This window comes from Ambystoma mexicanum, chromosome 7p, assembly GCF_040938575.1.
Source record: "Ambystoma mexicanum isolate Mex_15411 chromosome 7p, UKY_AmexF1_1, whole genome shotgun sequence".
NCBI lineage: Eukaryota > Metazoa > Chordata > Amphibia > Caudata > Ambystomatidae > Ambystoma > Ambystoma mexicanum.
Genome location: NC_090939.1, coordinates 90,610,234 through 90,627,905, shown reverse-complemented (window position 1 = coordinate 90,627,905; position 17,672 = coordinate 90,610,234). Strand labels below are relative to the sequence as shown.

Here is a 17,672-nt window from a genome sequence, read left to right as displayed (position 1 = left end):
TAACTGACATGGCACTACTCTGGATTAAATCATTCCTAGAAGACAGAACAGAAACCGTATGGATAAAACCCTTCAAATCCACTCCACGAGTTAACGACTGGAGTACCACAGGGATGCTCACTATCACCACTATACTTCAACATCTACCAGACTCCAGTAATCAGGATCTCCAAAATATACAAAATGACATGCTACAACTATGCAGACCACACCCAAATCCTCTACAAAATCGAAGACACTCAAGCTGATCACTCAACTCTAATAGAATGTCTAAAAGAAGTCCAACTAGATGAACGCCAACAACTTGAAAATCAAACCAAGAAAGACAGAAATCCTGATTATATCTGAAAACCAAGAGGACACCACCTACATTCCCTGGCCGACAGAAATGGGAACCACGCCCACACCATCTAAGGTTATAAAGAATTTGGGAGTCCTGATGGACAACACCTTAACCTTAGAACCACAAATAAATGCACCAACAAAACACTTACAATCATCGCCGTCATCATGTCAAGAATCTACTACACAAACAGCCTCTGCCTCAGGAAGCCAGAATACCTCCTGAAGTAACTACAACACATCCAAAATGCAGCAGCCAGTCTCCTCAAACTATCCAGAAGAGACCACATCACTCCAGCACTAAAAAATACTACATTGGCTCCCAGTCAAACATTGTATTGCCTTCAAAACAATGTGCATAACACACAGGGCAATCAGTGGACCAGGAGCTGAATTCCTACAAAAGAAAATCTACAAGTCAACGAGACTCATCAGATCAAGCAATGAAATCTGCCTGGAACCAAAACCATACGTCAAGAAAAAAACAAGGGGGTTCCTCTTTCTCCCACCTGACTGCAAAGACCTGGAATATCCCAAAAGAAATAAACACCAAAGACCACCCACAATTTAGGAAATTACTATAAACCCGGCTCTTCAATACCTCAGAACCAAATTGAAACTAAACAATCAAACAGGAAACACAAAGAACAGATTGACAGAATTTAGGATGACAAAGACAACACCCAGAACTGACTGCAGGAAACTCCCACAAGAGAAACGACGCTAGGTGGAATAGGACACAAGCGTCAACCCCACAAGGACAGAATTAGCATACCAGCCCAACACCATCCAACAACCTCTCCCACCCAATGAATGTTACAAAGTGCCATACCGGGCTAGAGTTCCGAGTGTTGGCAGGTGATGGATTTGTGAACATGAACTTGACCCTGACAGTTGTGAACGGTGGCAGGTGCCGCACTGGGATTGTGAACAGTGGCCTGCATGAACGGTTGATGGGATTGTGGGTGTCGGCCAGTGTAACGCTCACCTGACTCCCACGGAGGCGCTGGTCTAGTCTGGGTTGCTGTGGCCTCTTCGAGCGTGATGCGCAGAACTCGGAACACCGACTGAACAGGACCCTCAAATCTTGCTTGTCTGGCCCGTAGGAATATCCTTCTGCAGATGAGAAAGGGGATTAACAGTCTGCAGAATAGTGTGCTTGCTCCCCCTTTCGTTCTTCTCTAACTTCCTCCGAAATCCCCGGTTGAAGCTCACCTTATGATTTGAAAGGATGAACTCTCCATCCTGCTTCTGGTGCAGGGGCGCGTGTTTATCCAGTTACTTCACTGGTTTTCAGAATGGCGCTGGCAAAATCCACTTGACTTTTCCGAGCGGAACGCCGCAAGTATGAAGATTACAAAGGTTTAAGTGTAGAGCCTCCTTTTCTGTTGCCTTCCTAACCTGTGATATGTCCTTTATTTCAGGTGCAGAATGAAGGCGATGCGTTGAGGGATTGAATTGCTGATGGTAAACTCAGGTGAGTTAGCGATGGGGGCGATCCCTCTTAATGTCTTTATATTCCTCCAGTAATGTCTTTTGTCCTTTCCCCATAGGGGCCGGGATGCGGTACCTGCCAACGAAGCGGCGCCGACCCGAAATGAGGAATGGTCCACCAACAGAAGACCGGTAAGTGTTATGGCGGAAAATTAGGCTTTCCTCATATGTTCCTTCTGCTCACCTTTTGTCTCTTCTTCTCTCCCCTAGGCGCAGAGATGTGGCGACCGGTGCAGACAGTCGCGGTGGAGCCAGAAGAACTCCCGGAGGACAGGTGAGTGAAGCGTGGCGCTGCAGCGAGCAACGCAGTGCTTTTAAATGCAAGTCTTTTCTCAGGAACGCTGGCGTGAAGGTTCCGGATGCAGGTAAGAAGTTTGATAAAATTTTGTTTTTTACCTTTCTCTTCTCTTCTTTCCTTACAGGTGTTCCAGGATCGAGGCGGGCGTGGCTGGAGACCAGATGCAGGAGCAGACACGGTGAGCGTTCAGCTGCTTGGATGCAGAACAACGCGAAGCGTGAGCTACTGTCTGGGTGTGGCTTAAATAGCCCCCAAAGTAGTTCCAGGTAAGTATCCTTCCCTGGCCACGCCCGAGTGGCAAAATAGTCCCTTTCAGGTCTCAGGGAGGCCTGAATCTTGCAGCATGGTCTGCATCAGGTAAGTGCACAAAACACCTTCCTTTATGAGCCTGGCGCCAACGGCGCCAGGACAGAGTCCAAAGAGCCCCTATAAGGGGCCGCTGGGCTTTTACCCGGGGGAATGATGCCTGCTCCTGGGGGTGCTGGGCCTGGCCTGGTGCTCCGGGGGTAGGCATCATGACAGCAAGTGCCGCATCTGGATGGAGTGGCGATTGTTGGCCAGGGCCACGTCAGGTGTGCATTGGCAATGCTCTTGAGGCCAGATCTGTATAGAGTTGTGAATGCTGGCTCACCTCACATATGCACAGGATCTTTCAAAGTTGGGCCAATGCCATATTTGAAAACAATTGTGGATATTGATAGACGTCACATAAGGAAGGGATTGTGAATGTCATTGAGATAGTCACACGCCACATCTAGAAAGAATGCAGAAATTTATCACATCACTCCTAGACAGCGATGCCAATAAACAACCCACTAACAATTTCACCCCTCTGCATACACCTCTCAAACTCTAACCAAACAACCACAACCCTATAGCACAAAAAAACGCACAAACTTCACTACACTGCAACAAAACAGACTCGCACAACAGCTACCGACCGGAAGACACCCCAAGCCCAGCAAACTGTTAACTGGGCTAAGGCTGCCAACGGCACATCACTGCTCTCTTGCACTTTTCCCGCTTGTTCCCACTAACTCACCACCCCCTTCCCTTTTCAGAGCCGCCAAAGCGCCACTCCAGTGATGATAATGTTAAAAGGATATTTGTACCGCGCACTAAGTGTCAGGAGGGTGTCCTCGGATTCAGCAATACTCTTTTTGGCTTCACTCATATGAAGGATTTCTTCTGAATGTCTTGATGAAGCAAATTGACAGATGAAATGGAGTAGATTTTATTTTCCATGGAAGATCTTCAATCCGCGATAGCCGCCATTACATCCATGAGCGAGAGGCCACCAGGCAGCGAATTGCCAGTATTCATTACTTCAGTCGAGACCTGTGCCTTGATTGTTTGGGAGACTGTATATTGGTCCATTTTATTCAGTGTGCTCTCTTTATTTTATCTTTCGCCATCTCTTCTCCAGCACTACCCTCTATATGGGTGTGTGCGCCTCGGCCTGCAGTGCGCCCATGGGCCTTTATCCTAACCCTGTGTCTCGCACAAGTGGGTCCAAGCGGTCAAGCCATGCAAGCAACACTCCTAAACAGGCAGTTCTCCAGTCCTGGCTCCGATTTTACCTGGGGGGGTGGGGAGGATGGGGTATCTTGCTGGCCCGAGCCCACCTCCCTTCACTACAGTCTAAGAGTAACCCCCCCCTGCCCCTGGTCGTCGCTCCCCAACCCCCAGTGATGGCTGGTCCCCACAGCAGTATTCACTCCAACGTATGGGAGGGTCCACAATGGGCTTGCCCGGGCTTACCACCGTGCCAGACAGCCCCTGTGCCGCTCCACTGCAGCTGTTCCGAGCAATTCCAAATCCTGGCTCTGCCACACTCCTCCACCCCGGCACTGCTTCAGATGCCCAGTGTCACCAGGCATCAGCGGGTGGGACACCCTCCCAGACCCAGGCGACCCCCCCCCCAGCTAGGTCTTTGAATAGAGCAGCACACCACTGCCAAATGGCCCCCGCATAGGTCCAGACTAGCCTTTAGGCCGATTGGGCCCTGCAGCAGTGCAGCACCACTTCTCTGCCACCTCCTGCACCAGCCTAGTTGCAGGAAAAAGGTTAGTTATGCCAGGATGTCAGCGGGCCAGGCATGGAGCACCGAGAACTACGTCTCCATACTTAGGCTGTGCAACAACCCCCCTCTCCGAGATTGCTCTTCTCAACATAAGGAAGATTCCCGCTCACCCCAACCTCCCTGATCACTTGCCAAAAACGGATCCCTACATTGTGAAACTCCGCAAAATTGACTAGTCGTTGGGTCTACTCTTAGGGCTTCCCCTCATCCTTCATTTTCCTAAAGAAAGTCCTCAACTTTGTTACACACCCTCTATGGCCTAGCCAGTTCCTCTTCCAATTTAGGACACCAAGTTTGATTTCCCTTTATGCCTTCCACGTTCCTACTCTCATCTACTAATGGGCCTTTACCCCCCCCCCCCCGCTCACCTTTTGCCTTACCCACTCCTCACAGGCTCAGTAACCCTAATATTTAAATAACTTGTTGTCCCGTGCCCCCATTGTGCCTCCTCCAAATCTACTTCCTACTTGTTTCCACCATTTCCCCTGTGCTGGAATTCTGTCCCCCTTTCCCCCCGAACAGCCAGAGTAATTCCATCTATAGATTTAAGACCTGGCTGAAGCTTCCATTTCTGGCCGGTAAAGATGTACCTCAAACCACCACGCCATCCCTCAACTAACTGGCCAGCCTGCCTTCCTTTCCCGGTAATGTCCCATGTATGTAAAATTGCACCTCTAAATACTAGCCCAATGCTCTGAGAGCCATCCTGCTTATATTCTGTTCCCGATTCATGCTCACTCACATTACCACTCCTCCACATGGTATACATATCCTGACAACCATTGAAAACTGCAAGGAAACCCTACCCAGGTACTACCTCCACCATATGAAACAAATCTTCTGCGTTTCCTATGTTAGAAAGGACTTCCTTACTAAATAAATACACATTAGAAGCAGGAACCCATCTTCCCTTTTAAATTAAGGTAATATCCTAGACTCAAGTAATTCTGTCCAACCCCTGGCTGTCCTAGGAAAGTTTTGCCAGTGCATGCTGCCTGTGTAATCAGAAACATAGGGAGAATCAAAGTGATAACAGCCCAAATGTGATTAGAGTCAAAGTGTTGGCTACTCAATGCGTGGTAGAGCGACATAAGTAGTTACTCAAGGGGCTGAATAAGCAGTAGTCAGTCTCTGTTACAAAGAAATTGCTTGACAAGGACTATTAATGTATTTGGGGCTGAGTGGGCCACGGGGGGTGGTTTAATTCTGATTCAGCTGCACTTAACTATTGCCATTCAGAACATTGTGCAAAGTTTGTATATGGCAGTACGTGTCGGAGATCAGCACTGGACCTCAGTCCGCCATCTGTCCTCAAAGTACACACTAGGTCCTTCACAGTAGCTCAGCCACATTGCGTTATTTTCAACTCATCCCTGGCAGTAGTCACATAATACTTAAAAGTACTTGGCCTTTCAAAACTTAAACCATCTGCTGGACCCAAAAGGTTTGTAAAAGATTGATCTAACAAAACTTCAACTAGGAAGCCAGGCCAATCGCAACATTCTGCAGAGATTGATAGAATCATGGACGCCTGACTTCCCACCCCCTCGCGCATGCCTTAGTCCAGACAGGGGACTCAACCCTGTATTGCCTTAGGGAACAAAGCAGACTATTGACATGCATGCCTCCACTCTGTACTCTTGTACCTTTTAGCTGCCCCTCAAAATGGTCACAATAGTGTTGTGTAATCAACTGTTTAACCTGAGTCAGTAACACAACAAATGCTATGGGACAATGCAAATACACCGGAGGCATTGGCACATTCAAATAGTGAATGCTTGCCAATATGCTCAAACTGAATCGACCTAAAACAAATTGATAGTCTCAATCTGTTCACACCCAATCCACTCCATATTGAACATTTGACCCATCGGCTTCGGATGGTGCCCCACTGTACCTCAACACATAGGCATCCTTGATTGAGCTTTCTTTGGAACGCTAAATGTAACCTGTGCCAAAAGGGAAGACATTTCACCACTGGTCGCAGAAGGGCATCTGCTCTTACCTCTCAGAGGAGAAAATATGGTCATGGCCCTTTAACACTACTTGGTAGTGCCAACAGCCTTCACTGGGATCTCAGGAGTTCGGAAGATAACGGAATGTCCCCTGTGTGCTTAATGCAGAGACGATGCATCTCCAGCTCGAGGACTTGCAGGTTTTCCATTGCTAAGTAGATGGGTGACTTAGTGGGACACATCAAAAGGTCTACAAGACAGTTGCCTTTCCCCACACAAACTCTTGCTGGCATGAGCTAGAACATCATGCAATGGTCGAACACTACATAGCCCCACAATCTGATATATGAAATCTAGGGACTATTTGTCTATGTCCAGCCTGTTAACATGGAATTCTCACTTTATCACGCAAGCCATCAATGGCAAAAATCTCTTGAAAAACACCTGAAGACACGACTATTTCCTGCTTGAATTCAAGCAGCACCCCACACTCCCAAAGCTGGATTAGTAAATTATCTCCCCATTGTCATGTCTTGGTGCCAAGAGTCTGCAAGTGCATGGTAAAGCACTATATGAGCATTCTTTACTTTGCTCTTATGGCTTGCCGATTGAACGCTACTGAGATATTCCATGAAATCAGTGTGAACGGGTAAACACTTCATTGCCCCATATAAATGACAAGATTCACAGTACATAGATGCATTAACAGCAGTAGTATAGAAGGCAATCCCTAGACTGGTTACCTTGACGTAGATCATTGGGAGTGTCTGTTTGGCTCGACTGTAATGTCTGGCAACTCTGTATACCGTTTCAGGAACGTAGTCTAGCACCAAGTTAAGATACACCTCATCTTTCTGAAAAAGAAACAAAATGAAAAGCAATAAGACTTTAATCACATAGGCATTCAGACTCTGACCAAGGTGGTAGAGGTACAGGCCTAGCGCTCAGTGGAGTAAGCAGAAATCTATGCATGCTGTTGTGTGGGGTCTACGAGGAGGTAGATCCCCTAGTCCACTACTCCTCCATCAGACAGTGGCCTTAAGGTGTGGAAGAGTACCAGATCCTTCAGTTGGATCCAGTGAATATTACCAAGTATAGTCAAGGGAGGTAGCCACCACTGTGCTGTGTACTCAACCAACTTTATACATCAAGAAGAGGACAATTACTTGCAAAAACAAAATGGTAACAATTTATATGGCCCATAAACACTCTGCTTGAATCCATGTTACTAATCAGAAAGGAAGTGAGTGAATCACACGTTCTGTTTGCCATATACACTTTTGTCGATGCTTAACATGCGTCAAAAATACAGATCATGGCCTTCACTCAGCGGGGAAAATAACCATGCCACTATTTGCCCTCCACAATGAATTTCTACTTTCTCACTTCCTTAGGTCTTTCACCCCTACCCCTCCACCCTGTGTTTTTCCCCTGAGCAATTTAAATACCAAAAACGGATCAATATTGGCACAAAGATTTAGAGGATTACTTCACTTATCAATAGGATAAACTCATTGGGGTCATATCTGAAGGCATATACATTTTCAAATGTCAACCATACCTTAAATAAGACCTTCTGGGGGAAAACTATTACATTTGTTCACATAAATGAACTATATTGACCCAAAGAACAGTTTCCAAAAACAAATGTCACTAAAAAAGGGCGCAACAACTACTTGGGGTTGGTGGGCAAAGAGGGAAGTGCTTTTTTTCTGTAATTTGTGCCAAAAAATAGACACCAACATCAACCTGTTTTCAAGATTTCTAAAGTCGTTAGAGGTTCAACTGGATTCCTAAGCGCATCACACCTCCTGTAAGACATGCTCAGTTTTTAATTCTGGCGATTGTTGCCTCTACTGCACTTGCATAGTACACTGGATAAGAAGCAAATATACATGAGAATGAATGCCTTGGCAGACTGCATTCCCAAGAATTTGGCAAACTCCGGCCCACATCATTGCACTGTATAGAGGGGCATTCTATAAAGCGGGACATTCAGTGTGCCTCCAAGTCATGCGATTGCAGTGTGCCTATGCATGAGAACAAGTTACTTGGCAACGTTCTTTCGATGGGATGTTCCTCCGACATATTCCACATCTATGACAGTAATTACCACAGCTTTGCTGTTTCGGAAAACTTTCGGCATAGGCGTCCTGCGTCGAGGACGTCGACACGATGTCCCTCGAGGGCCTCTGTCGAGGGTCGACGTCACTGGATGTTATATCTAGGACGCATGACGCTCGTAGCCTCAGTTGTAGTTTTTTCCCAGAACGTGTGGCACCAATCTACTGCCAGTATGACTGCAGAAAGCCTTGCGGAAACATAAGCTGCAATCACATAAGAAATTCTGTAGAGGGGCATGCAGGGAGGGTTCGATGTGGAATACGTCAGAGGAACATCCCATCGAAAGAACGTTACCAGGTAAGATAAGTAACTTTTTCTTCGAAGTGATTGTGTCCTCCGATGTATTCCACATCTTTGAAAGACTCCCAAAGCAGTACCAACGTATGGAGGTGGGAAAAGAATGTACAATTACATCAATTTAGAATGCCCAATCAAATTGCAGAACAGAGGACTGCCTTACCAAAGGCCAAATCCTGCCCATGTATAGAGTCCAAGGAATAATGTTTCACAAAAGTATGGACAGAGGCCCATGTGGCTGCTTCGCAAATATTGCGAATTGGGCGCCCTTCTGTAGGGCACTGGAGGGTCCTTTCCGGCCAAACGGTAACACCCAGATCGTCAATATGATCAATCTGGATAAGGTCTGTTTGGAAACAGCCTGCCCTAAACGCCTTCCAGCATAACCAATAAAGAGCTGATTGTCCACTCTGACCCAGGACATCCGTGAGAGATAGAAACTCAAAGCTCTCCTAGGATCCAACCTATGGAGCCTCTCCTCATCCTTACCAGGATGCCGAGGATAGAACGCCAGAAGAATTACCTTCTGGCTCAAATGGCATTCCGATACAACCTCCGGAAGAAAAGAAGGCCGCACCCTAAGGACAACCCTGTCCTTATGGAACACAGTGAAGGGTGGTTTGGCGGAAAGTGCCTTCAACTCACTCACACTGCATGCGGAAGTAACCGCAACTAAAAAATACAGTTTTAAAATACAACTGTCGCAACGGACAAGAATGTAAGGGCTCAAATGGAGCTCCCATTAGGAACTTTAAAACCAAGTTCAAAATCCAATCCCGGCACCTGGAAAGGCGACGGCGGAAACTTACTAGTTAGCCTTTTTAGAAACTGAGCGATTAAAGGAATCTTAAAATAAGAACATTCCTCAGACGAGCGCCTACATATAGACAGCGCCGCCAGGTAACCCTTAATGGTACCTACTTGCAGGCACTTGTGGACTAAGGAAAGCAAAAAAGAAAACCAAAGGAATGGAACATTGGAAAGGATCCACATTCTGTACCCTGCACCAGTCAAAGAACTTTCTCCAACGGTATAGAGTTTTCGTTGCTGGCCTCCTGGCCGAAAGCAACACCTCCATCACATCTTTGGGGGGTCCCAACCCTTATACCTCAACCTTTCAGATACCAAGCGTGAAGGGTGAGGGACTTGACCTCTGGATGGAGAACCCGACCCTCCTCCCGTGAGAGCAGATCTTCTCGGTAGGGAAGAAGGCGTGGCGGGCAGATGGACATGTCAAGAAGGTCCGGGTACCACGCTCTCCTGGCCCATGCCGGAACAATGAGGATCATCCAGGAACTGAACCTCTGCAAAACCTGTGGAATGACGGGGACTGGAGGAAACGTGTACAGCAGTGGGAAGGACCACTCCACTACGAACGCGTCCCTAAGGCTCCTCTTGGAGGAAATTCCTGCAAGCAGAATCTTTCGCACTTCCAGTTGACACTGGTGGCGAAGAGATCCACTTGTGGGGTTCCCCAAAGGGCGAAGATCTCCAACAAAACTTCCGAGGCAACTCCCACTCGTGAGACTGCTCTGTCTGCTCAGAGCGTCCGCTGCCACGTTTTCGTCTCTGGCCAGATGAACTGCCGAGATCGTAATTTCCTGCTGAATGGCCCAGAGCTGCATCCCCTCCCTGCACAACGGGAGTGAGCCTGCCCCCCCTTTTTTGTTGAGGTAGTGCATGGCCACTGTATTGTACGTTGTAATCAGGACATTCTTCCCCAGCACAGACGGCAGAAAAGCCTTCAGGGCTAGCCTGACAGCCCGCAGCACTAACAGATTGATGTGGAGTCTGGACTCCGACAGAGACCAACGGCTGCTGGCCGTCGGCATGAGCACCCCAACCCGTGAGAGATGCTTCCGTCACGATCGTCACCTCAGGACACGGTTGCCAAAATGAAGCACCCTTCATCAGATTGCATTCAACGGGCCACCACAGAAGATCCTGTGCGACCGAGGGGGGAATCTGAACAGGATCCGACATCCTGCCGAGGAACTGCGACCACTGCATTTTGAGAGCCCAATGCAGAGATCTCATCCGCAGCCTGGCCTCTGGCACCAGGAAAATGCGGGATGCCATGAGGCCGAGCAACCGCAAAAACTCAAACGCCGGGAGACTCGGCACCTTGAAATGTGTCCACCATCTGCAGAAAGTGATGGGCCTTCACCTGGGGAGGCGAACACAGCCCCAGGGATGTGTCGCGCACTGCTCCGATGTACTGGAGCCGCTGGGTAGGTGTCAAATGGGGCTTCTTTAAATTGAGGGAGAAGCCCAGCTTGTGAAGGGAGTGGCAGATGGACAGATGATCCAGGGCTTGCTCGGGAAAACACACCCTGATCAACCAATCGTCCAGGTAGGGGTAGACTTGAATCCCCCCTTTCCTGAGATACGCTGCCACCACCACCTACATCAGCTTGGTGAAGACCCTCGGGGCGGAGGCCAATCCCAACGGCAGGACCAGAAAATGAAAATGCGATTCACCAACCGCGAACCTCAGGTATTTCCTGTGCTTTGGATGAAGCGGCTCATGAAAGTAAGCATCCTTGAGGTCTAGAGACACCAACCAATCTTGCAGTTGAAGGGCCTGGAGGACTTGAGAAAGCGTTACCATCTTGAACTTGCCCTTGCTGAGGAGCTTGTTCAGCACACACAAGCCCATGATGGTTCTCAATCCCCAGTCTTTTTTCGGGATCAAATAATAAGGGGAATACCACCCCTTGTTCCTCTCCGCTACAGGCACCAGTTCTATGGCGCCTTTCTCCAGCAGGGATAGGATTTCCTGCGCAAGAGTGGATCCGGCCGCTTCAAAGAGCTTCCCCGGTGGAATGTCGTGCGGCCTCTGCTGAAAGGAGAGACAGTAGCCATGGGTTAGGATCTCCAGAACCCACACATCTATTTGTTTTATTATTTATAATGCACAAATATACCCTAGGGTAACAGGGCGCAGTAGTTACAAGAATATGCGAAGCTTAGTTACACAGTATTAATATTTACATACAGATATTAAATACAAAAGGTATATACAGATAGATGTGTCCTCTGACATATTCCACATCTATTACAGACTCCCAAAGCAGTACCACACTATGGAGGAGGGAAAGAATTTAGAATGTGAAATTTAGAGTACCCAATCAAATGGCTGAATAGAAGACTGCCTTACCAAAGGCCAAATCCTGTCTATGGATGGAGTCCAGGGAATATAGTTTTACAAAGTATGGACATAGGCCCATGAGGCTGCTTCACAAATATTGCAAATAGTAACACCCCTTAGTAGAGCAGTGGAGGCAGCCACACCCCTAGCAGAGTGAGCCCATAAGCCTACCGGAGGGTCCTTCCCCGCCAAACGGTAGCTTTCAGTGATAGTCAAAACAATCCATCTGGACAAGGTGTGTTTAGAAAGCCTGACCCAAGCGGTGTCCAGCATAACCTACAAACAGCTGATCGTCCACACTGACCCGGGACATCCGTGAAAGATAAAAGCTCAAAGCTCTCCTAGGACCCAAACTATGGAGCCTCTCCTCTTCCTTACCAGGATGCGGAGGAGGATAAAACGCCGGAAGCACCACCTTCTGGCTCAAATGAAATTCAAACACAACCTTCGGAAGAAAAGAAGGTCACACCCGCAGGACAATCCTGTCCTTATGGAAAACAGTAAAGGGTGGCTTGGCAGAAAATGCCACCAATTCACTCACTCTATGTGCGGAAGTAACCGCAACTAAAAACAGTCTTAAAAGACAAAAGTCTCAGTGGACAAGAATGTAAGGGCTCAAACAGAGCTCCCATCAGGAACTTTAAAACCAAATTCAAATCCCAACCCGGCACCTGGAAAGGGGACGGTGGAAACACAGACAGTCCTTTCAGAAACTGTGAAACCAAAGGAATCTTAAAGTATGAACACTCTTCAGACGAGCGCTTAAATATAGACAGTGCCGCCAGGTAACCCTTAATGGTACCCACTTGAAAGCCCTTGTGGGCTAAAGAAAGCAGAAACGACAACACCATAGGAATGGAACATTGGAAAGGATCGACATTCGGACCCCCGTACCAGTGGCAGAACTTCCAGCAACGGTACAGGGATTTCGTTGCGGGCCGCCTGGCTGAAAGCAACACCTCCATCACGTCATCCGGGAGGTCCCAATCCTTGTATCTCAACCTTTCAGATAACAAGCATGAAGGTTGAGCTACCCGACATCTGGATGGAGAACCTGCCCCTGCACCCAACCAGAGCAGATCGTCTCGGTAGGAAAGACTCATGGAGGGAAGATGGACATGTCGAGAAGGTCCGGGTACCACACTCTCCTGGCCCATGCCGGAGCAATGAGGATCATTCGGGAACCGAACCTCCGTAACCTCTGCAACACCTAAGGAATGACGGGCACTGGAGGAAACGCGTACAGCAGTGGGAAGGACCACCCCACTACGAACGCGTCCCTTAAGGCTCCATCTTGGGGGAAATCCCTGCGAGCAAAATCTCTCGCACTTCCGGTTGACACAGGTGGTGAAGAGATCCACTTGTGGGGTCCCCCAAAGGGCGAAGACCTCCAAAAGGATTTCCTGAGCCAGCTCCCACTCGTGAGAGACCCCACTCTGCCTGATCAGATGTCCACCACCGCGTTTTAGTTTCCGGCCAAATGAACTGCAAGATCCGAATTTTCTGCTGTATGGCCCAGAACCAGAGCTGCATCGCCTCCCTGTACAACAGGAGTGACCCTGCCTCCCCTTTTTGTTGAGGTAATGCATGGCCACTGTGTTGTCCGTCATAACCAGGACAGTCTTCCCCCGCATAGAAGGCAGAAAAGCCTTCAGGGACAGCCTGATGGCTCTCAGCTCCAACAGATTGATGTGGAGTCTGGCCGTCAACTCGTTGGCATGAGCGCCCCATCCTGTGAGAGGCATCCATCATGATAGTCACCTCCAGCCACGGTTGCCAAACCGGTGCCCCCTTCATCAGATTGCCTTGGTCGGCACAAAGATCCCGGGCGACCGAGATCATAATCTGAACAGGATCTGAAATCTTGCTGGAGAACTGCGACCACTGCTTCTTGAGAGCCCACTAGAGAGATCTCATCTGCAGTCTGGCCTCTGGCACCAGAAGAATGCAGGATGCCATGAGGCCGAGCAACCTTAAGATTTTGAAAGCCGGGAGACTCTCGGCACGTTGAAATTTGCCCACCATCTGCAGAATGTGATAAGCCCTCACCTGGGGTGGCGAACACTGCCCCAGGGACGTGTCGAGCACTGCTCCGATGTATTGGAGATGCTGGGAAGTTGTCAAATGTGACTTATTTAAATTTAGGGAGAAGCGCAGCTTTTGAAGGGAATGGCAGGAGACGGAGAGATGATCCAGGGCTTGCTCTGGAGAACGCACCCTGATCAACCAATCGTCCAGGTAGGGGTAGACATGAATCCCCCCCCCCTCTCCTGAGGTATGCTGCCACCACCATCAGCTTGGTGAAGACCATCGGGGCAGAGGTCAATCCGAACAGCAGGACCCGAAACTGAAAGTGCGAGTCGTCAGCCGCGAACCTCAGGTACTTCCTGTGCTTGGGATGAATCGGCACATGAAAGTAATCATCCTTGAGGTCCAGAGACACCAACCAATCCTGAATTTGAAGGGCCTGGAAGACTTGAGAAAGAGTGACCTTCTTGAACTTGTCCTTCCTGAGAAGCTTGTTCAACCATTGCAAATCCATGATGGGTCTCAATCCCCCGTCTGTCTTTGGGATCAAAAAATAAGGGGAACACCATCCCTTGTTCCTCTCCGCTACAGGCACAAGTTCTATGGCGCCTTTCTACAATAGGGATAGGATTTCACGCGCAAGGAGTGGATCCGGACACTTCAAAGTGAGCTTGCCCGGTGGATTGTCGTGAGGCCGCTGAAGGAAGGGAAGGCAGTAGCCGTGGGCTATAATATCCAGAACCCACACATCCGAAGTAATGGCACGCCATTCTCCAAGATGCTGCTCAAGTCTACCCCCAACCTGCAAACCATGGTACATGGCCTCATGACTGAGCTGGTGTGGCTGCGGCAGTGCCTGAGGGCAAAGAGGCAACTGCCTGAGCGGCTTTGGCACCGAGCACCCTGTTTTCCACCACAGGTACTCTTACAGTGCCCCCTTTGACTGTCAGCCCCTCTCGATCTACCGAAAGAGGAGTAGAAACGAAAGGAACCTCCCCTCCATTGCTGTCCCCTAGGCCGAAAAGGCAGAGGTTGACGTACTGCAGCGCTCAAAGACTTTGCTGCAGCTTCAGAGGTCAACAACCTCTGAAGGCTATCGTCAGCCTTGCTGCCAAATAAATGAATGCCATCAAAGGGCATGTTCAGAAGACGGGATTGCACATCAGGAGCAAACCCCGACTTCCGCAACCACGCAAACCTGAGTAATACGGTGCTCGCAGCCCTGGACCGGCCGACAATCTGCCGTGTCCAACCCCGACTGAAGGGATTCACACATGGCATCCTTGCCGTCACGCACAATTGCTAGGAAGCCATCCCTTTCCTTCCCTTCTGGAATATGATCAGCCACGTAGGAAATACAGGTCCACAGAGTGTGTGTAAATCTTGCCAGGGCACATGTGGAGTTGACAGCCTTCAGTGCCATGCTCCCTGACGAAAAGACCTTCCGAGCCCATCCGTCGATGCGCTCGTCGTCCCTATCCGGAGGGATGATAGGGTACGCCTGTTGCCTCGAGGTGGCCGTAGCCGCCTGAACCACCAAACTCTCAGGAGTGGGGTGAGTAGACAAATAGCTGGGGTCGCGAACAGATGGGCGGTACTTTGACAAATTCTTATTGACCGCCGGAAGCGATTCCAGAGCCTGCCAAGCCAAAGACACCCTTTTGTGCGATTTAAGATGGAAGGGCAATACCGGGTCAGAGGGTCCAAGATGTAAGTAAGGTCAACCTGAATAAAATCCTCAGGGGGACTGGACCACCCCAGGTATTCGCAAACCCTACATATGAGCTGCCTGTAGGCAAGGTCTGCATGAGCCCCCGGCTCAGGCCTACCAAACTCAACCTTCCGGAGACATATCCAGGCCACTGGCGTCATGTAGGGACTGCCTCAATTCCTCCAATGGACTGTCACCCAACACTCCCGGAGCCTCATCCTGAGAAACAGGATCTCCAATGTCTGATCTTTCCTGCTCTTCAAAAATGTCAGGCAAAGGCTCAGAAAACCCAGCCACAGCGACAGAAGAGGGCCTGGCGCCCAATATTGGCCTCCCAGCCATAGAGGAAGCCCCAGGAAACTCCTCAGACACAGTAAGCCCAAAAAACGCAGAAGGCATCGAGAACATAGACGTCAAGACCACCGAAGGCTTCGGCACCGGAATCCGCCCCAATGGAATCCACGCCGACACCTTCGGCATCAACGCCGCTACAGGTGTGGGCTGATGGGATGGAACAGCATCGCCAGAGTCCGACTGGACCGGCACCAAACGAGTCGGCGCTGGCATCGGTACCTCCACAGGCTGCACCGGTCTCGATGGGGACGAGGACCGAGACCTGGACGCAGGGCTCTTTCAACTGCTCTTGTCCGCACGGGACCTTGAGGGCTACCGGTGCGAGTCGCTACACGAGCCCGAAGGTGTGCGAGCCGCAGATCGAGAGCGTTCTCCGCCAGCTTCGTGAGAAGGCACGACAGGAACCATGGCTTGCGACTGAAAAATCGCCATCATTTGTTTTTTAAACGCCGCCCACTCCGCTGGTGTCGAGGACTTCGTGGGACAGGCGACCGTACGCACGGCTCCATCCTCCAAAGAGTGGAAACCATAGAATTCGATCCGGTCTTACGCGACTTTTTCGAAGGCTTCCCTGCACGGTGCCTCCCCTTTCTTTCATGCAAGGCCTTGGCTGTAAGAGACTGGCATTTGGAACAGTCAGTATCGTGCGACTCACCCAGGCACCATAAGCAAATACGGTGCGGGTTGGTCAACGACATCTTGGACTTGCAGTCCCGGGAAGTCTTAAACCCAGACCTTGGAGTCGGAGGGGTCGAAGAAATACAGATTCGAAGAATCCACGAGGCGTGCCGAGTTTCACAAAGCTAACGCGTTCGCTGTCGGAAAAAACAGAACTGAGGCAACTGGCGCTGTGCGTCCTATATATTAACATCCGGTGATGTCGACCCTCAACTGACATGGGATCGACGCAAGACGCCCTCTGCTGAAAAGTTTCCAAAGTGCACAGCTGTGGGACACAACTGTCAGATGAATACGTCGGTGGACACAATCCCTTCGAAAGAGCAATGCAGAACTCCCAATCAGGTAGTGAGTGATCTAGTCTTTTTGGGACCAATCAAACTCGTAGGAAGTTTAAAAAAAGTGACATGAACAGAGAAGATGGGGGCCGCTGGAGAAGCAGGTCGGACTGCTGGAGGAGCACAGACACGTAGTGGAAGGCAGCGTGGCAGAAGAAGCACTCAAGACTAGACTACGAGACAAATGCAGAGCATATGCAGCGAGAAGCAGAGTTGAGTAGCTTGAACTCCGTGGCAGACTGCAGCAAGGAAGCAGTCGTAACCCAGCAGAGCTTTGCGGAGAAGCCCGAGCTGCAAGAAACGCATCAGTGGCAGACGCAAAACTACAGAGAACCGCTGTGGAGAAAACGTGAGGGGCTGCACGACAGAAGGATCATGACAGTCGAAGTCTTGCTTTATCACTGTGTACAACTAGTGAGTCAGCCAACAAAAGGGGGACATCGGGCACGGCAAACCGGCTTGCAAAACCAGGACATTTGTTTTGAATACCGATATGAATGTAAGCCAAAACCAGTACTTTTGAATAAAGATTTAAATGAAAGCAAAAGCCGATGTGAGCAATACTGAATTAAAAAGAAAGATATTAAAGATCAATTGTGAAACCATTGAAAAGACCTCATGAGGAAAGGAAAGGGGGACCCTTTAGCAACCAGCATTTCCTATGAAGGAAAGTTATAAGTTGTTGAAACGAACACTGGCAAAGCAATATGAATGCAGGAGCACCAATCTTGAAACTGAGCGGTGCATTAAGGAACCGGAATACCTGGGGCATCGGGTACCACTTTGTAAAGGTATTTTGGTTGGGTCTTGAACCTCTAC

At 49.3% G+C, this 17,672-nt stretch overlaps 1 protein-coding gene across 3 annotated transcripts in view; it reads right to left on the bottom strand.

Annotated features, from left to right (window-relative positions):
• The window catches only part of GSK3B (glycogen synthase kinase 3 beta), a 1,215,699-nt gene that overhangs the window by 586,126 nt on the left and 611,901 nt on the right, over positions 1-17,672 (bottom strand). For all 3 annotated transcript variants that reach the window (XM_069635848.1, XM_069635849.1, XM_069635850.1), the window contains exon 4: positions 6,916-7,026. In XM_069635848.1, the coding sequence (XP_069491949.1) occupies positions 6,916-7,026 (111 nt within the window). The remainder of the gene's footprint in view (positions 1-6,915; positions 7,027-17,672) is intronic.